We start from the raw sequence: 25,565 nt of genomic DNA on the forward strand, positions 1-25,565 counted from the left end.
GATAAACCTAATGTGGGTGGTGAATGAAATCAACTTTAGGTTAATGTATGTCTGCAAGTTTTTCTTGCATAGAAATTTAGGAATTCTTTAAATTCAGTGTTTAAAATGAAAAGTTGATATGGAGTTTCTCCAAAACTATGTATTACAGAGCGTGGTCTTATTTATTTTCTTAAAGGTTAGTGGGTGTGTTCTGGTGTCTTAATGTGCATCTAAAATGCACAATATATAATTGGTGATGCATGCTGTCCCTGTTATACATCTCCTCACTCCCTGTTGCTAACATGACATCATTACATCCTTCCCTTTCTTTTCCTCTCATAGGGCGAGGCACTGAGACAGATTCTGGTGAACCGTTACTATGGCAACTTCCATCGAAGTGGTGGGCGGAGGGACAGCCTGACGTCATTTACCAATGGCCCCCTCAGTCCGGTAGGATCCAGCAAAATCCAATCAGGTGGGACAGCTGTTGCTCATTTTGTTTATCGGTGTTTTAAGCCCCCAACGTTCAATTGGAATAGGATTAGGCTATGGTTAGGGTTAGGGTTAAGGATAGGGTTAGGTGCCTTGAAGTCAACGGTTGCAGCACTGCCTGGAGGGAGACGTTGGGGGGTCGTAAAACACCATCGCTCATTTTCGACACCAAACACAGAGGATTGTTGTTAAATCTTTACAGCAGGACGTCATGTAGTTTAGTTGGCGCACACAAAGCCACAAAAACACTGATTTCAACATCTCTAATTGATCTGTTTCTGTGAAGCATTAACCAAAACCCTCTGCTAAAGAGAAGCATGACTTTGCTGCCAGTAATGACTACAACTACCATCAGGGGTCAAAGTCTAGATAAACTTTTTTCTTTTTGTTGGCCAAAATGTTTTTTGCCCTCAAAGTCATAGTAAAGCCCGTTTTTTCTCTCTCAATAATGTTATATAAGGATGGGACTCTGTCTGGCCCTGAGCCGGTTATCAGCTCCAGAGTTGTGCTGTGTGCCCTTTGAGCACGCAGAGCACAACACTCTTATCACTACCTGATAGTGCGGTCATTGTGTTAGTATCTGCAGTCAAAATACTGAGTACTGAATTTCTCCAACTACTTTTTTGTTATTGGCTCTGATATGTAACATGTATGATGTAACATTGTATCTGCACATAGATTTTGGAGGACATATTGGTGCCAATGATATAAGCTGAGTGTTTTTTTTTTTGTTTAGTTTTTTTTTTACAATGTTTTTTATAGATTTTTCATTAGTACATTTTTAACAACCCCCCCGTCCCAGCCCATAACAAAATCTCTCTCCCAACATCTGCTGTACCACAAGAGCCAAAAAAGAAAATGAAAACTACAGGTATATGACAGTATCACATGCACAGAACAATGGCACCACTAGCAAAGTTACCATATGCATAAATACAAAAATAAATAAGAATTGCACCTTTGCTATCACCCTCCATGACATGCCTCAGTCCCTTTCCCTTCTGGGGTTCACCACCTATTTGAATACTAGGTATCCTGTCCCACATTATCCCTCTGTAGAAGCTCCCCTATGTCTCCTTTTTTTTTATAAATTGGTGAAATGGTTTCCAGATTTCCTCATACACCCTCTTTTAATTGTTTTATCGTGTTTTGAGACTGCCATGGAGAATAAAGCAAGAAGACCTTAAGGTTAGTGCTGAGCAATATATCGATATCGATATATGAGATTAGATATCGTCTTAGATTTTGGATATCGTAATATGGCATAAGTGTTGTCTTTTCCTGGTTTTAATGGCTGCATTACAGTAACGTGACATAATTACAAGACTGTTCTAGCTGTTCTATTATTTGTCTTTAACCACCTGGCCACTATATCCACATTATTGATGATTATTAAAAAATGTCATAGTGTAAATATTTTGTGAAAGCACCAATTGTTAACCCTACAATATTGAACATGGCTTGAACATTTTTAATTGCTGTCCGTACACCATCCATCTCATAGTGAAAATCTTGTTTGAATGACTGTAAAGCTTTCATGATGTCCAATGTGCAGGGGTTGTCCATGATTTCAGCGCGGTCAGTACCCAACGCGTAGGCCAGCACCTCTTTCTTTGTCGGAATCCACCGCCTCGTTTTCTTCATCAGCTGTTTTATATTTGTCCTTGGTTACTTTTCCCCGCATAATCACCACCTGTATTGCTTCAAGTTGTGTTGCTTTTACTCTAATTGGGATTGTCTAAGTAGTATTTATTTTAGGATTAGCAACAGAGCACCAAGCCGCCATAACCGGAAGTCGCTGTGAGTGTTTGTTTTTTTATATATAAATTCAGTGCTGCCATATTGACCTAGTAACCAAAATGGCTTGTTGTCTGCTGTGGCACGAAAGGTAGTATTTTAACATTCAGTGTAACATGGGTGTGACGCCATAAAGTAATTTCTGATGAAAGAGCCAAATGTTGATATTTTATTTTTGACTGAACTCAAAGACGCAGAGAAAGTCACCCGGGTTCCAGGTTCACCATCTTTCCCATGCGCACCAAGACTACAGGAAGTATATGCCTCCCCCCCCCCGTGTGATCCACCTTTCGCTGTTGCTAGGTGACCGGCTGCTACTTCCCATGAAAACAGCCTTTGCACGTGTTGCAGAAACGAGCCAGGCAGAGAATCCCATATGTAACAAGATCTGTCCTGGATCAAAAAATGTCTTGCCCTGTATGATTTAAAGGAATCATATATTTTTCCTACTTTTAAATTTAGGTTTCTCTGTGCAATATTGTGTCTAATCATTGTGTCAATATCAAGTTTTGCAAAAAAATGAAATGAAACAAATTTTTGCTTACAGAATTATATAGTTATTTTAGTTATCTTTAGTATAAAAAAAAAAAAAAGCCCTACGTTCAAGGGCCAGGCTAAAATGAGAACAATTATAAAATATGTAGATGAATACAAAATGTATCAGGCTTCTGCATTTGCAAATATTGTAATATAAGATGCTACTGTATTACTAAAGTAATGTAGTATGTTTTTGTTTTTTTTTCCTTCATTGTACCGATTTGATATATAGTCTGAATGGACCTTGGAAGGTATTAATCTTGTCAGATACATCTGATTCTGATCTGGCCTGTCACTCTGTCTCTGTCTTGCAGCATTAGGGGGTCCTGGGGGCCTGAGTCGTGGGGAAATGAGCCTGTCAGAGGTACAGTGTCACCTGGACAAAGAGGGAGCCTCTGACCTGGTCATTGACCTCATCATGAACACCACTAGTGACCGCGTCTTTCAAGAAAGCATCCTGCTGGCTATTGCTTTGCTGGAAGGTGGAAACACCACCATCCAGGTCAGTTAACCCCCGAATCTCTTACCATACAATAAGGGAAAGTGGAAACTGAAGTGACATCCTTGTGTCCACTGTCTACTTGGTATATTTGTTATAACATGTCTGAATCTAGATTATTGTAAAATAATACAAATGACACACTTACCTATTTCACTTAGTGTAACTGATCTGCAGTGTTTTAAGTTCATGGGCTGTTATCTATGTAAAGGCTCAGTTTATCCCGCCCTGCATCTGTAGATGATCTGCTACAATTCGGTCAGTGACAAGAACACAATGTGCCTTGGATGGTTTTCATTACAAGATGATCTACAGTATGTGGGTCACTGGGCCACTATAGCTGCACATATACATGACCATGGCTCTTCTCCCCCTTATATCTAGCACACATCATTTGGCTAAAAGGCCAGACCAGCTGCTAATCATGTCAGTAGTTTGTAGATTAGTATATTAAAAAATATTCTGGATTTTCTTTGGGCTGATGTGTACATTAGGCGATCAACAATTAGGGTCCTATCTTGTACTATGCGCAGCGCAAAACCCGACGCAAGCGTGTTTGCTAGTTTAAGACCGACACAGTTGTCAATTTCCCGTCCAATGCCCGCGTCGTTTAAATGGCAAATGCACCTGCGCCCATCTTTGCGCCCATGGGCGTACTGGTCTTACAGGGAGGTGTGTTCAAGTGAATTATTGGCGTATTGCTATCTTGAGGCAGCGGGAAGTGATCGTGCCATTGACCAACAAAAACCAGGTCTAAAGTCAATAGCGCAGCATTTCATTGTTATTTTAACAGCAAATTAGTAATAATAAAAATAGCATAATAGCAATGCGCCAAGGTACAAACACGCCTGGCTTATAAAGGGAATGGGAGATGACATTCTGATTGGTTTATTACATGTTACGCCCAAAACACACCTATGAATTAATGAAGACACAAAGTACAACCTTTTTGAACCATGCGCCCAGTGTGCCAGTTTAGCTGGTGATCATGTTAACTGGTGATATTTGCATAAAATCAGTGAATATTCAACAAGGCCCTGCCTACTTTTTAAGAACGTTCTGCTCAGCCTTCGCCCCTCGGGTGCCAGAGTTTCACATTTTCACGAAGTGTTTGTAAGTGAGACAAAATAATGGATATTGCTGAAAACATCACCCATCACCAGTTTATGTGTAATACATGTCCGTTTAAGCATTATACACACAAATACGACACATACTGTATGAACGGAAAAAAATAAAACAAAACGACGCACTAGAGATCTAGCTGGGATTCGAACCTTGGATGTCATGGACAAAGAAGTTGACAGGCTAGCTTCTACATCATCTATACCACTACACTATGCACCGCTGAAATGATTTTGTGATTTCTATCTATGTATTGGACTTTTAGTCTAAGTTAACACAGGTTAACATATGAGAGAAATATACGCCCATGTTAACTGGTGATCTCACAATTTAACATGGGCAAATGCAAGCCTCGGAACAGTAAAGTAGGTTCATCTTTGCCTCACATACCAAAACCTAACTGATGTACAACAAACTGGCATGACCCCACTTAACACTTTATTCCGTTTTGGGGGTAAAAATGAAACACGTCAGTCATGCGCAAACGTGATCATTTATCATTGTTATTGTGGGCCATCTCATACGAAGAATGTGTAGGTCTATCTCAGCAGAAATTTCTTTCAACCTGTGCCACAAGTCAACTGATTATAGTTGTCTTTAATTTCATTAGACCTCTATTAGGAATCTGAAACGGCAACATCTGAATGTTATCAAACTCTCTCAGTACATCAAAGTTTTGTAATCATATACCATAATGACCATTTTGTGTCATCAAAGTAGGCCAACAAATTATGTGTGGGATAAATAAAAGTCAAACTCAGAGAAAATAAGCTTCATATGTTCTTCACTTCAAATCACTAGACTTTTGCTGCAACTCACTTCATAACTTAACCGAGACTAAGATAACACTAAGTCGCCCAAGAGAAAACGAGGATCAGCACCTTGCAAAACATTCAATGGCCATATGGTCATAACAATAGTGTATAGGCTACCATAAGACAAAAATCACAATTCTGGGTCGACACAGCCATACCCTAATATGAGTGTAATGAAATTAAACACAACTATAATTAGTTGACTTGTGGCACAGGTTGAAAGAGATAGGCCTACACATTCTTCGTATGATGGCCCACAATAACGATGATAAATGATTACGTTTGCGCATGACTGACGTGTTTCATTCATACTCCCAAAACGGAATAAAGTGTTAAGTGGGGTCATGCCATTTTGTTGATATTAACCTGTGTTAACTTAGACTAAAAGTCCAATATATAGATAGAAATCACCAAATGTCAGCAGTGCATAGTGTAGTGGTATAGGTGATGTAGAAGCTAGTCTGTCAACTTCTTTGTCTATGACATCCAAGGCTCAAATCCCAGCTAGATCTCTAGTGCGTTGTTTCGTTTTATTTTTTTCCGTTCATACAGTATGTGTCGTATTTGTGTGGATAATGCTTAAACGGACATGTATTACACATGAACTGGTGATGTTTTCAGCGATATCATTATTTTGTCTCACTTGCAAACACTTCGTGAAAATGTGAAACTCTGGCACCCGAGGGGCGGAGGCAGAGCAGAACGCTCTTAAAAAGTAGGCAGGGCCTTGTTGAATATTCACTGATTTTTATGCAAATATCACCAGTTAACATGATCACCAGCTAAACTGGCACACCGGTGCACTGACCCTTTTTTCTGCTGTCAAACTAGCAAAAGTGGATTTGGACACGCCCTAAACGCACCTGCGCCATGCACTTCCCGCCGTGCGCTTAGATCGTTAAAATAGGGCCCTTTATGTTCTTTACCTGTTAGCTTTAACCTGAGCCACTCCTAACCCATCTATCTCTATCTTTCTCTCTTTTTCATGTCTCTCTGTCTGTTGCTGTTGTTAATCCCCAACATCGTCTGTCTGTGTGTTGTTGTTGTTGTTGTTGTTGTTGTGTAAGCATGGGGCTTGCATAATCAGTTCAGAGCGAGGAAGCCACTGTGGTGGAGATAATGCTTTGGCTTCCCACGACTGCTGCAGAGCTACGTCACGTGATCCGTCTGCGTTACATAAGGCCTGTGTGAATGAACAATGAGGAATGTCTCAGCCCTCAAAACATTCCAGCCTCTCTCCTGCTCCCTCACGCTCTCTTGCCGGCCCAAACTGGGTCATGCTGGGCCTCCGGAACTGGGGCAGTGGGGAGAGAGGGCGGAGGGACGGGGGAACACAGAGGGGATTGAAGAGAAACTGAAGCTCCTCTACCCCTTGCATTCTTACGTTTTTTTTCTGAAAAGGAAGGTTTCTTTTGGGGGGAACTACTCTGTATGCATTGCTAGAATTTTGCCACATAGTACAAATACTTGTGTTCTTTGAGTTACTGGATAATTTCCTAAATTTTTTTTGAAAAAAAAAGAAAGTAAAACAGAAGTGTGAGATACTTGTCACTGACAGATTGAAGCTCAAATTCATAAATCAGACATACCTTTTCCACAAGCTGCTTTTCCACCCAAAGTTCTTGGGACTGTTAGTCCCTGGAACAACTTTTTAAGGAAGTAAAACGTTTCTTCAGCCAATTGTTATCTGCTTTTCCACCGCGGTCTAAAGATTCGTGAATATTGACAAATGAGTCCTCTGACATACATGAAAGTAACGTGACGGGACGAAGGCTACTGGTGGTCTCGGGGGTGAACACACTCCGCAGCCTGCAGTTCAGTGAGGCCGTCTGTTTCATCTAAAAAAAACTGAAAAAAAAAAAAAAAAAGGAAAACATACTTATGTTTTGTCTCACTGAGACGATATTTACTGCTGCATGTTGGATGTAATGAATAAAATGCAGAGGAGGAAAATAAAACAAATCATCCGTTTCCACATTATTATTTGTGCTTTAAAAAGTAACCACTGTGAAAAAATAACGTGAAATTGTTTTTACAATTTAACAATTTATCTCATTCACAGCATTCTCTCTCACTCTTTTTCTCTCTGTCTTTTTTAAAATGAGTTGGGAAGCCGACAGCAAATCTTAACTTTACTTTTAATGTTATCAAACAAGGAAAAAGGTTGTATACTGTGTATTTCCTTTTTTTATGAATGAAGCAGTAGGCGAGTTGAAGCAGCAGCACTGTGTGTGCTTGACCAATCAGTGACGGTCATCTTTGCAATTTCCAGTACAAGGTTTCTGTACTTTCAGAAAGTACTACCCCCGAGCAGCTACTTTTGGGGGGGTAAAATGGCCCCAGAACTTAATTTAGACCCTGGTCTCTGCAGTTGCAATGAGTTCCTCAAAAGGGTCCTAGTCCCTGGGGAAAGTTCCTGCGGTGGAAAAGGGGCTTTACACCATGAGAGAAAACATTTGCTCTCTGCTCTCTTCAAGAAAGCACTCCAAGGATAGGGGTTGGTTTTTTGTCAGTGTCTTCATCTGGCATGCTGAGCTGAGCACCTGTTGGGTCTTGGATATCCTGTTAACTATTTACTCATGACCTACATAGCGCACAGAAATAAACCACAAATGTACACATACCCTCTTGTTCTGCTGTCGTGCAAAGCTATTGCACAGATGTCCTTGGAAGTCGTGGATATTTTACAGTCAGTGCATTTAGTGCTTTCTAGACTTGTTGGCTCCTCACTGCTCCTCTCTTAATGTCTGTCACTGATGCGTTGCAGCTCTTCTGTGACAGCTATGAGAGAGCTCAAACAGCTGTAAATTGTGTTGTGGGATGGCGACTTGTGACATTTCACTCGTCAGCCGTCTGCCATCTAACCACACGGCATGCTGTTCTGTTTCCTTCCAGAACTTTTGCATTGCAGGTGCATTTAACTGATATTGCAAAAACAAAACAATGCATTAGACAAACTCTCTTTCAGGTGGAAAAATAATGAGAGAGGTGACTGGTTTGAGGAAAGTAGGAAGAGGCAAAGAAAGGAAGAAAAGGACATGGAGGAGAGCAGAGCTGCATTTGGTATGCATGTGCTGCTGCCTGACATGAGAGGGAGGGTGAGAGGGAAAGGGAGCGCGGGTATAAATAGCTGTTACATAACATCCTTTTGTTGATGCCAAGTTGCAGAACGGAAGGAGAGAAGGGAAAGCGCTGTGACCTTGTTTTTCAGTGTTGTCCGCCCCCACCTCTCCCCACTCCTCTCCGTCTCATTCCACTCAGGATTTGTCTCTATGGATACAGACAGGCACTGTGTTTACCCAACATTGCAGGGGGCCCCTGAGATGCTCCTCTGTCTCTCTCCTTCAATCTCCTCTGTTACTACCACTCCATTCTCTCCTTGACCACCATGTGTTACTTCATCCATAACGTCATCCCTCCATCACGCCACTCTTGTCCTTGCTTTTAAAGTGATATCAAAACACAGATGGTGTCTTGATGCGGCAGCACAGATTTTGTCACCGGGTTTGTAAGGACCAGCATCGAAACATTACAGAGGCAGCAATGTGGTTAGACATGAAAGGTTAGGTTTTTCATTTCTGATTCATTCTGAAACGCAATCTCACATACAATTCTAAAGAAACCAAAAAACGAAAGTTTGCTGTGGTGTTTTTCTTCACTGTGGTGTTACAGCTTTATGTACAAGGCTTTGTCTTTGTTTCAGTGACTCACTCAATCCACTAAACTCAGCTCAGTTCTTATAAACAGGCTGTTTAAAAAATGACTCTTTAAGTCTGCTGCTGCAGGTGAAGACTTTCACTGCTGAACACAATAATGAATAACTCTTACATGACCAATACATTCACCTCCCATTCACCATCAATCAAACAAACTCACCTCTACTGCAGTGAAACATAATATCTCAGCTAACCCTGATCCATAAGATGAAATACCTCGGCTGCCAGTATGGTGCTAGTCCCAACAACCCTGCACTGTGAGTTTGACTGAATGCAGTGTCTCTAACCTGGGATATGCCAATGATGTGGCTGTGACATTAATAAAATGATAGGCAGTGGAAAATAAATGTGATTACATAAGAATGAAGTTGGCAGTCGCAGAGTTTTAAGGAGAATACTGTAGTATGGTGCATGTATGATATGTGGGCGTGTCCTCTCAAAATTGGCATGTGCAGACAGCTGACCTTATTTTGTGAGTGTAAAAGCCAGTGGGCGTATTAGCGTATGCGCTCTCCAGCTTGCATGTGCTTGTACAGTACAAGTGTATGTGTCTGTACGAGTTATGTAATGGTAAATGGGTGGGGGAATCGATGTGTTAACCTGGGCCTCATGCCTCACCTTTCCCACCCCCCTGCAGGCCCCACGCTTTAGCTGCCTGTTGGAGGACACTGTAATGTGAGGCAGGAATGGCCATCAGTGCCCTACCCTCACCCCCCTCCCCCTGTCCACACCTCCCTTCTTAGGCATGTTGTGAGTTGTGAGCTTCTCTGCGCTCTCCACTCTGTCATGACGTTGTTTGAGTGACGGCCTTGCTCGGCAGCCCTCCCCCCCCAAAAAAAAAGAAAAAAAAGAAAAGAAAAATCTGCCATCTTCTTGTCGCGGAGTGTTGGAAGAGTGTGTACGTGCAGGAGGGCTGCTGCTCAGTGGTGGAGGGCCGGGGTTGGGCACATGGTTATGTTATTGATTCTTTGGAAGAAATTTGGCTGCAAAACTGTTAACTCTGCTCTGTGTTCTTGTTAATAAGCTGCATACACTCTCTTGTTTGGCTACCCAATTGGTTGATCACTATTTTCAATTTTGAATCAAAACATTTAGTAGTGTGTTTCATATTAAATTCCAATGCAGATAAACCTAGTATAAACACCTTCACAGTGTCAGTGTTAGAAGAAACAAGGCTTGTTTTTTTCTGTTTTGCTTACTCTTTTCCTTGTGACTATCATTTATTTGTTTCCTCCAGTGGCCCTGTTTTACATCTAACCTGGAAAGACAGATGGTTATGTAACAACTTTAAGAATTGGCCTAGATACTGTTTGATTATATTCCCTGCCTATCTCTTGCTCTCGTTGCCCCTCTCTCAATCATCTCATTTTTCCTCGCTTATTCCCTCTTTGGTGTCCGTCTTTCGCTTCTAGCTCTCTTTCTTCCCGCTCCCTACTATCTCTGTTTCTCTATCTGTGTACAGTAAGTAGGCCAGGCTTCTCTCTCTTGTGTCATTTTTCACCATGATAGAGTGGTGAGGTTGCTTCTACCACTCGAAGCCTTTCTATAGGCAGCAAAACAACAGCCCTGTGGGTTGGGACACGGTGTGTGCATTGAGCTTGCAGGCTTTTGCATGACCCCATTCCAGAGCAATAATGACAGCGTTTAAACTCTCCCATCGCAGTAAAGCCATACTTGCTTTACTATAGCTATATGATGTTTTGTGAAGGCCCGGTCCTTCTATTAAGTGATGATTTAGTATAAAATTGTGATAGAAAATGTGTGCACAGACAAACAAAGAATTTTAAACTAAACTAGATCTTAAAGTCTATATTCCCTGTTCCAACATCACGTTCACTGGTTTTGACCTTAGTTCACTGCACTCTAAATAACTTATCAGTTGCATAATACAAACTTGGAGGGGGAAATAAAGTATTGACTATGTAATGCATGTAATAATTTATATTTATATCTATGAAATGTCAGAAAACGGTGAAAATTTTTCATTATAATTTCCCAGAAATTCCAAGGTAACATCTTCAAATTACTTGTTTTGTCCGTCATCACATTTGAGAAGCTGGAACCAGATGAACTTGTGTTTTTGCATGACGAATGATTGGCATGACATTTAGCAGACAATAAGATCCGTAATCCCTTTTTTCTGTTCTTCTCCTTTGTGTCCAGCGATCGTTTTTTTGCCGTCTGACAGAAGACAAGAAATACGAAAAGTTCTTCCGGGTCTTCTATGACCGTATGAAGCTGGCCCAGCTGGAAATCAAAGCCACGGTGACAGTTAATACCAGCGACCTGGGAAACAGGAAGAGAGATGATGACAGCCAGGACAAAGACGTCCCTGTTCGCAAAAAAGGTCGGCGGTCACGCACTATGATCTGAAGTATTAATGAATGTCAGGTTGTGTTGTTATGTCAACAAAATATGCTAAGACAAGCTACAATTTATATCCCAGATAATTAAAACGTATTTGCAAATCCATAGTAGAAAGAGGATTTATGTGGGTTTTGACTACATCCTTAGTCCCTGTTTGGTGCCTGTTTCTGTTTAGCCAGAGACTCAGCGGTGGTCATGACAGAGGATGTGAAAGAACAGCTATTAGAGGCCTCGTCTGCCACTAAGAAGGCTTTTAACTCCTACCGGCGTGAAGCGGACCCTGAGGACCACTTCAACTCAGCCGACGGCCAGCCCAGCACTGGGGACAAGAACCAGGACGAGGGAGAAATGAGTTTTGTAATCGTCATCATGCAGCCCATCCTTCGCTTCCTCCAGCTGCTTTGTGAGAATCACAACCGTGACCTACAGGTGGGACAGACTGATATCCTTCACAGATATCCATTAGACTGGATCACACTTGGCTACAGTACCTTTCTTGCTCCAAACCGTGGTTGTGCCGTCTTATCCATGCATGCTTTTTCTTCTTTGCTGCAGATTTTAAACACGGGTTGAATGGTTTTATTAGCAATTCTACATCCCTTAATCATCATTGTCATTTGTATGAAAGGTCAGGCCTGACTTCTTTAGGTTATGAAGTGGGCTTCTCTGGCAAATCTTTATTCATAGACGTATGAAAGGAAACCTCCCTACTTCATTTCAGTTTGTGTTCAGTGAGCATGCTCCTTTTGTATGTGCCTCTCTCTTTCACTGAGCCTGGAAATGGTGGCTTTCAGTTACTTCTTAGTCTTACTGTCACTTCCAGAAAGAAGGCAGCTGGAGAACTTCATTAGGTTTAGAGCATTATGCAAACCTAAGAGTGATGCCTGCAGATTTATCACTTGATAATTAAAGTAATTGTGCAATTTGTGTCTTACAATGTCTTTAAAATATTATTTCCTCTTGTGTCATTCAGTATGTACCACCTCAGTTGGCCTCTCTCTTGGCAAAGCTAATTTAATGGCAGCAAATGTTGTGTATGTAATGTAATATGATTCCTTATTTACCTCCATTCAGGAATAGCTCTCTCTGAAAGAAGTACTTCACACAAACTTTTTATAAAGAGAGAGCAGGTTGACCTCTTTTGTACTTTGCAGAAATTGTTATACTGTGGGTCTTGTTATTATCTCTGACTTTTTTAGCACCGTTGCTTTGTTCAAAATGTAAAAAGTTTTGTTCCTGTCATTGCACAAACCTTATTGGTAAGATTTGCAGCACACAAAGGATACGTTTTGTGGGCAGTGACTGCTGACACAGTGGCACGCTTCTGATGGGACAGTCGAGCTCAACAGTACAGACGAGGGCTAAAACAGAAATATGGGTGCTAACTCGCTCCGTCTTTGGTCTTCTTGAAACTTCCACTGAGCTTTGACTTACAGAGGAGTGGGTTTTCAATAGCACTAATTCTTAGCTAAACCTTTTACTGTTTTGTTTTTCCAGTTGGTTTTCAACGGTTTTTGATTGGTTTGTATCCAGTTCAGTCCACACAGCCCTATCCCAGTCACACAAACCCAACCACTTTTATCTCCTCAGAACTTCCTTCGCTGTCAAAACAATAAGAACAACTACAACCTTGTGTGTGAGACTCTGCAGTTCTTGGACTGTATCTGCGGAAGCACCACAGGGGGTCTCGGTCTACTGGGACTGTACATCAATGAGAAGAACGTTGCCCTCATCAACCAAACTCTGGAGAGTCTCACAGAGTACTGCCAAGGCCCCTGTCATGAAAACCAGGTACATAAAGAGACTACGACAGATCTGATCTGAGGTCTGGGGCTGTCCGAGATCTGTCATTTTCATAAATGTTTTTCTATTTCCTCCAGAATTGCATTGCCACACACGAATCCAATGGAATTGATATCATAATCGCCCTGATCCTTAATGACATCAACCCACTTGGGAAAAAGCGGATGGACTTGGTGTTGGAGCTTAAGGTGAGTTGGCGGGGTTGGAGTTTGTGAAGTGGAGGAAGGATCTACACCTTTGTTTAAAACAAGGGGAATGGTGTAAGTTTGAGTCTTGGGACAAAAATTAGGGGGGAAAACTGTCCATAAGTTTCCTTTCACAGCAGGATGGAATATCACTAACAGGCTTCTAGTATAAGAGCTGGGCATTCATTTGTCTGAGCTGAACTAGCTTTTGTGCTTGCCTGCCAAGACAAATAGCTGCAGAATGCATTTCCCTAGAGCACCAGGGTTTCTGTCCGTTTTCCTTGGATGTAGAAACTGACAGAGCTGAAGTTCTTATCTTGCAGCTCTCCTGCCTGCTTTCTCTCTCTTTTTTTTACTATCAGAATAATGCATCCAAGCTGCTGCTCGCCATCATGGAGAGCCGCCATGACAGTGAGAACGCAGAGAGGATCCTGTACAATATGAGGCCCAAAGAGCTGGTGAGGAAATGATTTTGTGCATCACAGCTGCTTTTTACATCTCAAATACAACAGCTGCTGTTGGCTGTTCAGTATCACAGAGCACAGAGGTGTGTGTGTGTGTGTGTGTGTGTGTGTGTGTGTGTGTGTGTGTGTGTGTGTGTGTGTGTGTGTGTGTGTGTGTGTGTGTGTGTGTGTGTGTGTGTGTGTGTGTGTAGGTGGAGGTGATAAAGAAGGCCTACCTGCAGGGAGAGGTAGAGTTTGAAGAGGACACAAGGGAGGAGGAGGATAATGGGGAAGAGGAGGAACACGATGCCGCTTCCCCCCGAAATGTTGGACACAACATCTACATTTTAGCTCACCAGGTCTGCCGTTCATCTCTGCAACATGTCTTTTAGAATACCATGTTTTAAGGCATAGTATGACACACAATATTTTACAATTATTAAAAAGATGAGAATGAATCTCTACATTCATGCAGGAATGTGATGAGACACACACGTTATCCATGTGTCCGGTTTTTTGTGACAAGCTCACTTCTTGGCCGTGTGTCCTCTGTACAGTTGGCGCGTCATAATAAGGAGCTGTCCATGATGTTAAAGCCAGGAGGGGCCAATGGAGAGGGAGATGAGGCCTTGGAGTTCTACGCCAAACACACTGCTCAGATAGAGGTCATAACTCGCAACTCTTGTCACTAGTTGAAGCCCTCTGTAGTAGCAGTTTCTTTGCAAATATACAATAATGTGGACCTACAGAGGCCAAGGTGACTGTGTCTCTCTTTTCAGATTGTGCGCCAGGACCGCACCATGGAGGAGATAGTGTTTCCCGTGCCCAACATCTGTGAGTTCCTGACCTCCGAGTCAAAGCTGCGAGTCTACTACACCACAGAGAGAGACGAGCAGGGCAGCAAGATCAACGACTTCTTCCTGCGAGCGGAGGACCTCTTCAATGAGATGAACTGGCAGAAGAAACTCAGAGGTGGGAGTCAAGATGTAGCATGTGTGGTGCATGTAGTGCTCAGTTAGGTCAGATGATACAGGACCACTTTTGTAAAAAGATTATTCACTTGAGTTTTCATCATTCACAGCAATTGATTGAAGCACAGGATCCAGTGAGAAGTGCTCCAGAACGCTCCAATGCTCCCCGCTGACATATGGGATACACATGATTAAATGAACTATGTTCATTGTTAATTAGTGTTAATAACAGATTAATCATTCATCCATCCATCTTCATCCGCTTATCCGGGGTCGGGTCGCGGGGGTAGCAGCTCCAGCAGGGGACCCCAAACTTCCCTTTCCCGAGCCACATTAACCAGCTCCGACTGGGGGATCCCGAGGCATTCCAAGGCCAGGTTAGAGATATAATCCCTCCACCTAGTCCTGGGTCTCCCCCGAGGCCTCCTCCCAGCTGGACATGCCTGGAACACCTCCCTAGGGAGGCGCCCAGGGGGCATCCTTACCAGATGCCCGAACCACCTCAACTGGCTCCTTTCGACGCAAAGGAGCAGCGGCTCTACTCCGAGCTCCTCACGGATAACTGAGCTTCTCACCCTATCTCTAAGGGAGACGCCAGCTACCCTCCTGAGGAAACCCATTAATCATTAATCATTCAGTAATCACAAAATAGGGATAGGATACCCATCACAAAACTCAACCCAGTGTGATGTCTTTAGATTGTTTGTTTAGTTTGACCAACTAAAACTTTAAAAATTCTTATTCTTTGAAAATGTGGAGGCAAATGCATTTTTGCTTGATATGTTATTCAAACAATTGGTCCATTGTTGAAACTGTTGCTGATTCATTTTCTGTTAAAAAACTCATGGATCAGTTGTCTAATTATTTCAACACTGCAAATAATGCTTCAGACAAGAGATGCCATTGACAAGTATCTTAATAGGAGATGACAGGGTTGGTGGGAGAAGTCTGTGCAGTGCACACAGCTGGTGCAGCAGCAAGTAGCAACGGCGTTATAATTTAGTGAGCTTGTTGGTTTATCATGACTGCTTTATTCTCTTCATAAATGTGACTGTTTATTTTTAAGAGTCTTCTGATGTTAATCAGATTTTAGTGTGCACAACTTCCCTGACTTTTCCCCCCAGAAATTAACTTGAAGCTTAATTCATGTGATGAATATTCCCAACTTTTTAGAGGAATGGTGGCTTAATGATTTGTCAGCCAGCCGGGCCTTTCTGTGTGGAATTTGCATGTTCTGCCTGTGTACGTGTTTCCTTCTACAGTCATGTGAACAAATTAGGACACCCATGCTAAAGTTGACTAAAATTGTTCAGGCTTGTAGGGATTGAGGTCTATCCCAGCATGCATTGGTCAACTGGCGGGCTACACCCCAGACATGTCCCCAGTCTATCACTGGGACACCTGGTCACAAAACCACATTCTGAGTTTCTGATTGACCTAACCTGCATTTCTTGCATTTTTTTCTTAAGTTTCTCAGAACAACAATCTCCTCTTCTCTGAAATGGTATGACAACTCCATCGGCATTATCAAAAAAGCCCACCAAAGACTATTTTTCCCGTGCCAGCTTAAAAAGTTTGGGCTGTCCAGAGTGGGGATGCTGCAGTTCTACAGATCTGTGATAGAAAGTGTTTTCACCTTTACTATATGTGTGTGGTATGGAAAGTCCACAGCTCAAAAGAGGAAGCAGCTGGACAGAATTGTTCACTTTCTCTTGATTGTTATGCTGTGATTGCCTGTTGTTCTGTCATGAGTACACTGAGGCAAATTCCTAACAACTACAAATGTAAGTAGTATGGCAATAAAGTATTGAATGGATGTACAGGCATGTGAAAAAGTTAGGACACCCATGCTGAAGTTGACTAAAAAGAGGAATAAAAAAATCTTCTTTTGGAAATTGACCTTAATGCCTTAATTAAAAAAAATGAGGAAAAATCCAATCTTTAAGGACACCAATTTTCTTTGTGAATGAATAATGTATCGTAAATAAATAAATGTTTTTCCTTAAAATACAGGGGGCATAAGTAAGTACACCCATATGTTAAATTCCCATAGAGGCAGGCAGATTTTTATTTTTAAAGGCCAGTTATTTCATGGATCCAGGATACTATGCATCCTGATAAAGTTCCCTTGGCCTTTGGAATTAAATAGCCCCACATCATCACATACCCTTCACCATACCTAGAGATTGGCATGGTTTTATTTCAGATAGGCTAATAGCTGGTTTGATTTGCATTGAGAGATGATTTTATGGAAAGTACCCCATGCCAATCTCTAGGTATGGTGTACTTACTTCTGTGTGATTACAGGCAATCACAGCATAACAGTCAAGAGAAAGTGAACAATTCTGTCCAGCTGCTTCCTCTTTTGAGCTGTGGACTTTCCATACCACACACATATAGTAAATGTGAAAACACTTTCTATCACAGATCTGTAGAACTGCAGCATCCCCACTCTGGACACGGGAAAAATAGTCTTTGGTGGGCTTTTTTGATAATGCCGATGGAGTTGTCATACCATTTCAGAGAAGAGGAGATTGTTGTTCTGAGAAACTTAAGAAAAAAATGCAAGAAATGCAGGTTAGGTCAATCAGAAACTCAGAATGTGGTTTTGTGACCAGGTGTCCCAGTGATAGACTGGGGACATGTCTGGGGTGTAGCCTGCCAGTTGACCAATGCATGCTGGGATAGACCTCAATCCCTACAAGCATGAACAGGATAAACGGGTATGGAAAATGATGGATGGATGGATGGATGCGTATCCTCAATTCGACAGCAGGGCTAACAATGTCATCCTGTGTGTGTTCGTGTTATGTGTATGCATGTTTCCACTCTCTAAAAGCAGACAGGGGCTTTCCACATTCTTTGAGCCCTGAAACATTTGTACAGTAACCTTATGAATCACAACTGAGAGTGTGCTTGCTCATGCTCACAAACATACACACACAACAGACCCGCACCCACACTCGAATCCACGTACGAGACAGCATACCCACACAAAGCCATATTATGTCTCTTACTCAGAAAAGGGGATGGACAGAGAAAAGTCCCTGCATCTGTTTCTCTTTTCCACACAGCACAACATAATCTATTAAAAGACAGATTGTGTCAAAGGTCAAAGTGGCATGTTTTATTATATTTATCTTTCAAAACTTTATTTTCAGTGTCAACATTTCAACATATTGTTTTTTTTTTCTATGGTTATCTGTTATTTTTTTTATTTGCTTTATAGCAAGGGAGAATTAAGCCAGTTTTGCTCAAATTCACCCTACAGCATGTTCACACGTTGGTTTTATGTGATAGTCAATTTAGTGCTGAAACAATTAGTTGATTAAACAGTTGTTGTTTTTTTAAATGTTCTGATCATAGGTTTATGGTTTTATTACTTTTTCATCATAATTTCTCAAATATTGGTCTTAGCTTCTTGAATGTGGGGATTTGCTTCTTTTCTGAGTATCATTTGAGTGGAACATCTTTGACTTTGGGACTGACGGTCGGACAAAAAAGCATTCTGATGAGTTCGGGATCATTGAATTTACACACGATTTTTACAATTTTTCTTCATTTTATAGACACAATCTACCTAAATCATATTGTATGTGATCACATTTGAAAAACATGTCTAATGTGTCACTGTGTCTCCTCTTTAGCCCAACCCGTGCTGTACTGGTGCTCCAGAAACATGTCCGTGTGGAGTAACGTTTCCTTCAACCTGGCTGTGCTCATGAACCTGCTAGTCTGCTTCTTTTACCCCCTGGAGGGGGTACATGCAGGTCAGTTGCATATGAGTGTAAGAACAAGCTTTTCAAAAGTCAACCCTGATACTGCTTACATCCTATTACTAATTTTGCTGTATGATCTCACTTACGTTAGAATAATTTGTACGCTTTTTACTGTGAAGTAGATATCTGCATAGTCCTGGTCCTCTTTCATGCATATGAAACATTTACCGTTTCTGCAGTAAATTATTTCATGCATGTTACTGTTGTATTGATGCAGCATTCGAGAGGCTTATTTGTATGTATTGCACTGTTTTTGCATTTAGACTATTTTTGAAACAAGGGTCAAACAAAGGTTATGCGCTCAACAATTCAAAACAGGAAGAACAGGGGCTTGCTGACAGGTTGTTATGCTACAAACAGCCTATTACATTTTAATGTTGTGTTTATGGCTTATGGAGAAGAGAAGAAAAGAATAGATGGAGGGGATCTCCTATACATTGATGGGCTATGTTGAATTTGTAGCACTCATTTCTACAGCCAGCAATAAAGCCTCAATATACAAGCAGAGATTAGGTAGAAGCCAAAAACCCAACTTATTGCCATGTTTTGCAACCCACGCTTGTACCATAGACTGGCTTGTACCCAATTGTAGATTTGGGAGTTTCAATGTTTTCTCATGCTGATGTAATAGTAATAATAATACTAATGCATCAATCCTCCGACATAGACCCCCCCCCCACACACACACACACACACACACACACACACACACACACACACACACACACACACACACACAGGGTGTTTGCCTGAATTATACAACAAAAAAATGTGCACTGAAAGATTTTTTTTTTTTTTCTTTGGTGGCATTTTTGCCCTTCATTGAACAGGTTGACAGAAATAGAAAACTGACAGGAAACAATGAGGAGGGTGAGATAGGTATGACGTGCAACGAAGGTCAAACCAGAGACTTTGTGGTTATATGGTATGCGTCTCAACCTCTAGGCTTCCAGCACCCAACTACTGAGATAAGTGTTAAAAGCATTATTTAACTAGGCCCATAGAACATTGTTGAACTGGCTCAATGGACACAAACGCATAACAAACTACAATAAACACAAGAGCGACCTGTCTCATAAACAAAGCTTAGGACAAAGTCATACACAAACGTATCAGGTAATAAAAAAAAAAGTAAAAAAATAAAAAAAGTCTTAAAACAAAAAGTCTTAATCATGTTTTGTACTTGACCAAATCCTCCTCCTGTGATATTTGTCTTTTCTGTCAGTGGGTTCAGTTTTCCATCTAAATCTCTTCCATGCTAACTGGGTTCATATGAATGTTGTGGTTTTTTGTGTTTTTATCAAAACATTTTACAAATTTTAATTACCTATTCTATGAACTGATATTCAGAGATTGACAAAGAATATGAGAATCAGAATGCAAATTAAAGACATCAAATAATAAATCTTCAACATCCAATATCTCCGTACATCTCATATGAGTTGTTTTACACCCTCAAATAATAATCACGATCAAAATAAACTTGTGAACAAGTTTGCATACATCTTTTTACAGTTGTTTTACAACTTGCCAAATTATCTGGTGGAATTGTGAATTATGCTAGGTTACAAAAAATACTGTTTTATTAATTTTGTAGTGAATTACAAAAAAAATTGCTAACAGAGCAGAACAATTAAAACCAAAAACAACAGCGCAATAAGTCATGCAACTATAGTTTTAACTTTGTGACAGAACTAAAATTTCATGCTGTCTGTAGTTATTGTAATACAAATCTGAGTGCAAAACATGAGTAAAGTCTGACTGTATTTCTCCTCTGCACTGGAACTCTTTCTGTGTGCAGGACATCATCACGTGAGACTCCAGCATAACTTTGGCCTGCTTTAACAGGCTCTTCTATAGCTCTGGGCCCCTGCCTTCTCTCTCTCTCTCTCTCTCTCTCTCTCTCTCTCTCTATATATATATATATATATATATATATATATATATATATATATATATATATATATATATATATATACTATTATCTCTCTCACTCACACACACACACACACACACATACATACACACACACACACACACACACACACACACACTGTGCTTGCTCTCCAATTCTACTCTACTTTGCTTGGGGCTTTAGAATGAGGTTTATAAGAGCAGGAGATCTAGGTCAGTGGTATCTGCCTGCATGACTGCTGCTTTTTCAACTCAACACATGCGCATACACAGACAGTGCATGCTTGCAGCCTTCTCAACTGTTGATTTTACAGATGTTTGCGCACAATCATCTGCCTGCACATTAAACCCAAGTGCAAGGTAGCTACAGAGTTTGTGAGGTCACGTTTCAGTCTGCCACATCACTGGAGCTGTGTGCTGCTCCTTGCTCGTTCCTCATGAATCTTTCAGCTGAGGTATTTTTAGAGGTGGCTGTTATGTAAGTGGCACCTGTCATGTGATCTCCACAGGGATTGGGAGGGAGAGGAAGGGAAGGAGAGAGATACAGTAGGCAAGGTGGGAGAAAAGGAAAGGAGGGCTCCCTTACCCGCATTATTCCCCTTCTGCTTTCTCATCCAATACAACTCTCTCTCTCTCTCTCTCTTGCTCTCACTGTCTCGCTCTCTCTCTTTCTCTCTCACTCTCTCTCGCTCTCTCTCTGTTTTTTTAATACTTGCGGTTTTGCACCATTTTTCTTATTTTCCCTTGATCTTTTTCTACCTTTTTATAACATCAACACATGCATCCATTTTTCCTTTTCCATGTTCTGTGAGGTTGATATGTGACCAGTACTTATAGAGCGCCAACAAACATATACACTTGCACACATGTTATCTCTGTGTTTTAAGAAAAGGGGATCAGTAACAGAGGCAGCAGCTTGGGTGTGGCCTTGTTTTCAGGGTGATCAATCCTGGTGCAAGGTTTAGTTTGACTGATACATTGCCACATTAAACCCCTGACTAGGACACTAATCCTGGATTGACCCTGGGATCAAGTGTACCATCAGGTAGGCTCTTACCAAAGCTTAACGCGCACATACACAAAAAAGTACGTTGTATACTTTTAAATATTCTGCAACTGGCTCTCTTTTAGTTCAGAGTTTCACTAATAAAGGCCCGTAGCAGAACTTAGTAGAAACCAGTTAAAGATCTGTTGATCCAGACAAGGCCTCGTTTAAGCTGCAAACTGCACTGTCATCTTTGCAACATGACACAGTCATATTACACATATGGCAAATTCACTATATAACAGGGTTTTCAAATATAGCATTTTTTTAGCAGGTATCCTTTATAGCTTGAATGTGCATTAATAGTACATTTATGGTCCGCAGGTATGCTGGATCCCCACCTGTCTGCGCTGCTGTGGATGGGAGTCTTGGCAACACTGGTCATCGTTATCATCATGCCCCAACCGCTGGGCATACGTGCCCTCGTCATTATCGCCATCCTCCGTCTCATCTTCTCTGTTGGCCTTGAGCCCACCCTCTTCCTTCTGGGTGCTTTCAATGTGAGTAGTCTGCCTTAAAGAGTCAGTTCACTCAGTGGTGGTATCCAGTCATGCAGTTAGTTTGGGTTTTAATTGCCCGACTTTTAAGATATCTAATTCTGAAATTTGTGTTGCCACCCCAATGCAGTGAAAGGAAATTGAGTTTTGTAAGATGAAATAATTAGTTGATTAATCAATTAATCAATTATAACTATTTTTATAATCGATTTGATTGTTTCAGTCATTTTTCAAGCACAAATGACTATCATTAGCTAGTTCCAGCTTCTGACATGTGAGGATTTGGTGCTTTTTCAATTTTTAATATCACTGTCAACTAAATATTTTGGGATTGTTGGTACAAGCAACTTGAAGATGTCACCTTGGGCTCTGAGAAATTGTGATTAGCTTGTTCTTACTATTTTTTGACATGTCATGGACTCAACAAATAATTGTGAAAATAGACAGATTAATTGACAATGATAATAATTGCATTTAAAAATTAGATTAAAAAAAATTTAACCGTAAAGACGTTTTTTTCCAGAAACAATGTCTCTGGATACTTCAAAGACTTAGTTATGGACAGTTTGTATTGGAAGTATTACTACAGAGGAGTTAGTCCCTATGAAAACTGTTGACAGTGTGTGAGCACCTCTAATGAAATGAATTTACCTCCATTGTATTGGGCTAGAGGCAGAAATCTCAGAATATCTCAAAACCTGGACAAATTAAGTCAAAACTATCTGCGTGGCTAGGTTCCACTGAGGGCAAGTAAAATGTTTTTCTTTTATATTGGGTGAACTGACCCTTTAAACATTTCTTATCTCTCCTGTGTTTGTTTCTTGTGTGTTTGTGTGGTTTGTTGGTAATGTTTCTAAAACTCTTAAAGAGAAATGCTAAAAACATACCATTCCTATTTTCCCATTCACACGCACTACCAAATGTACTTTCACATACTGAGAAACCTCCACCACACTAGTTCCAGTTCTTCTTTTAACTCTCACTCACACTCATGCCCAATTGGCAGGCCAGTGCCCTGTCTGCCTGTGGTGTCACCCCATGGCCCTACAGTTCTCCTTGGCAGCGTCTGGCTGGGGTGTGAAGTGCGTCACTGGATCGGCCCATAGGGATTTTCTAGATGTGTTCTTAAACACAAACACGTACACACACAAAATAAAGTCTTGCACACACCTATATCATCTATCCCTTCAATCGCTACGTTTACATGTACACAAGAAACGGGGTTATGGAGAGAGATCAGGTTAATGCAGGAAAATTAGAGAACACATTGCATGGACTGCAGTAATCTGGTCACTAAAATCTAGTTTACATGCAGCTTATCAGTAGTCAAAATGTCTCCCTGACATTTTTGAACCAAGTATTGCGTTTCTTTGCAGCTGTGTGGATTTTTCAAATAGCCTCCAATAGTGTTAGTTTCATTCTTAGTCAGAAATAGATTACATTATTAAAAGGATGCACTGATGATGACCTTTCGTTTCACACCCACCATGTTGCACTGGCCTGTGTGTGGGTTTGTGTGTGTGGGTTTGTGTGTATGTGTTTGTGTGTGTGTCTGTGTGTGTGTCTGTGTGATCATGGCAAAATGTGGTCCTGGAGACTCCTACTTTAGCTCCTAACAACCGCAGAGACGGTTTTCAGTACGTTGCCAGTTGTTTATATGTCTGCGGCCAGATTTTGTCACTGCGATAGCGTTGCAACTGTGCAAGATGCAGTCACAAAACTTTACAGGTGTGTAGTTGACATGAAAATGAAGGCCGACTTTGAAAATGAGTGTGGTCCCCCCTGGCCCAATTTGGTGTCACAACTGGTGGGATCCCTTTGCAAAAGGGTCTCTAGTTCAATATAAAAATAATGATTGGTTAATCGTCCTTCATTCTAATTATTAAAGAGAGGTTGACTTTCTATCTTTCAGGTGTGCAATAAAATCATCTTCCTGATAAGTTTTGTGGGAAACCGAGGAACTTTCACGCGAGGCTACAAAGCCATGGTGTTGGATTTTGAGTTCCTCTACCACCTCCTTTACCTCATCATTTGCTCCCTGGGGGTGTTTGTCCACGTCTTTTTCTACAGTCTGCTGGTGAGAGAAACAATACACCCTGTGAATACACACATACTAAGAATTTAACACCTTTACAAACACACATACAGAGACCTACTAAGAGGTAGGTGAAGAGCAGCAGGTTTTGAGTATAACCATGTGTAAAATATGACTTCTCTCTCTGAATGTAGCGTTAGCTTTCCATCATGGTGCATTCAAGGACATATCCTACTTGCAAGCCAGAAGTTTCCTTATTTGGTCCTGTAATGGTTTTTCTGTTGTTGTTTTTTCTTGTTTTTGTGGTGTTAAGTGCTGTATGCCTGGGCCTCAGGTCTGCTTTATAACGTGTCAGAATGAATATGCCAGTATTTCGAGATGTTTTCCATTCACACAGAACCAAGCAGCTCCTCTGCAGATGCGGCGCAACATATTTCCATATTTCTTGAAAAACAAGATGCTGAAAACCATGTCAGACTGAGAAAACTGGGTTCAGCACAAGAGAAAAAAGTATAAAAGCCACATAATGAAAATCTAATTGGACACACTTGTTTCTTGCCACTTGTGCATTCTTGTGTAACCTCATGTTAACCTTGCAACAAATACTGGTCATTCATACTGGTAATTTCAGATTTTGCCTTCTGAGAAACGTTAATACACTTTACAACAAATCTATTGCCGCATATTTAGCCTTTTGTTTTGTAATGTGGGCTTTGCCTCTAGCTGTTCGACCTGGTATACAGAGAAGAGACCTTGCTGAATGTAATCAAGAGTGTGACTCGTAATGGACGCTCCATCGTGCTCACCGCTGTCCTGGCTCTCATCTTGGTCTACCTGTTCTCCATCGTTGGCTACATTTTCTTCAAAGACGACTTCATCCTGGAGGTGGATCGTATCCCCAACGCGACTCTAAGTGAGGATAGATTCTTGTCATTTTATCATTTTTACAAAAAGCCTGATTGTTGGTGTTCATTTTAAAAGACCAGAAAACTTATGCACTATCCCTTCCTACTTTTTAGAAAATGGAGCCAGTCTGGCCAGTGATTTTCTGTCAACAGGAATGTGTCAGGGAGGGATTGATGAGAACTGCGCCACAGAAGCCCTGCCGGAAGGTAATGTATACTGCAACACTGGGTTTTACATGGGTTTAGCTTGAGAAATGTATCTTTAGCTAAATATTTAATTTATTAAAACAATCCGTCTATAAATAATAATATTTGAATGTTCTGTGTTCTTGTGTGGATTTCACGTCATGAATTAAACTTATCAAAACGTAGTAACAATGAGCTCAGTTTATAATGTGGTTAAATTTGGTTGCAAGGTTAAAAAAAGCCTGGGGTTAAAGTATACTGCCAACATATTTGAAAATTGGAAGACAAAAAAAGACAAGTGGAAAACTGGCAATCATCTATTAAAGGGTCTCCTTAAAATACCCTTGGCCTTTTTTTTCTTCTTTTTTTAGATTAGATTCAACTTTATTGTCATTGTGCAAAGACAACGAAATGCAGTTTGCGTCTAATCAGAAGTGCAAAAAAAGCAGAAAAGTGCAATGTGATATACAAAGTA

At 41.0% G+C, this 25,565-nt stretch overlaps 1 protein-coding gene across 6 annotated transcripts in view; it reads left to right on the forward strand.

Moving 5' to 3' along the window:
• The window catches only part of LOC144516758 (inositol 1,4,5-trisphosphate-gated calcium channel ITPR1), an 87,286-nt gene that overhangs the window by 43,518 nt on the left and 18,203 nt on the right, over window positions 1-25,565 (forward strand). For all 6 annotated transcript variants that reach the window (XM_078248341.1, XM_078248342.1, XM_078248344.1 and 3 more), the window contains 15 exons: window positions 322-454; window positions 3,120-3,307; window positions 11,124-11,307; window positions 11,503-11,756; window positions 12,918-13,118; window positions 13,208-13,318; window positions 13,678-13,773; window positions 13,971-14,117; window positions 14,316-14,423; window positions 14,538-14,730; window positions 18,377-18,499; window positions 21,792-21,967; window positions 23,877-24,041; window positions 24,723-24,912; window positions 25,019-25,111. In XM_078248341.1, the coding sequence (XP_078104467.1) occupies window positions 322-454; window positions 3,120-3,307; window positions 11,124-11,307; window positions 11,503-11,756; window positions 12,918-13,118; window positions 13,208-13,318; window positions 13,678-13,773; window positions 13,971-14,117; window positions 14,316-14,423; window positions 14,538-14,730; window positions 18,377-18,499; window positions 21,792-21,967; window positions 23,877-24,041; window positions 24,723-24,912; window positions 25,019-25,111 (2,362 nt within the window). The remainder of the gene's footprint in view (window positions 1-321; window positions 455-3,119; window positions 3,308-11,123; window positions 11,308-11,502; window positions 11,757-12,917; window positions 13,119-13,207; window positions 13,319-13,677; window positions 13,774-13,970; window positions 14,118-14,315; window positions 14,424-14,537; window positions 14,731-18,376; window positions 18,500-21,791; window positions 21,968-23,876; window positions 24,042-24,722; window positions 24,913-25,018; window positions 25,112-25,565) is intronic.

The sequence above is a fragment of the Sander vitreus genome, chromosome 4 (assembly GCF_031162955.1).
Source record: "Sander vitreus isolate 19-12246 chromosome 4, sanVit1, whole genome shotgun sequence".
Classification (NCBI taxonomy): Eukaryota; Metazoa; Chordata; class Actinopteri; order Perciformes; family Percidae; genus Sander; species Sander vitreus.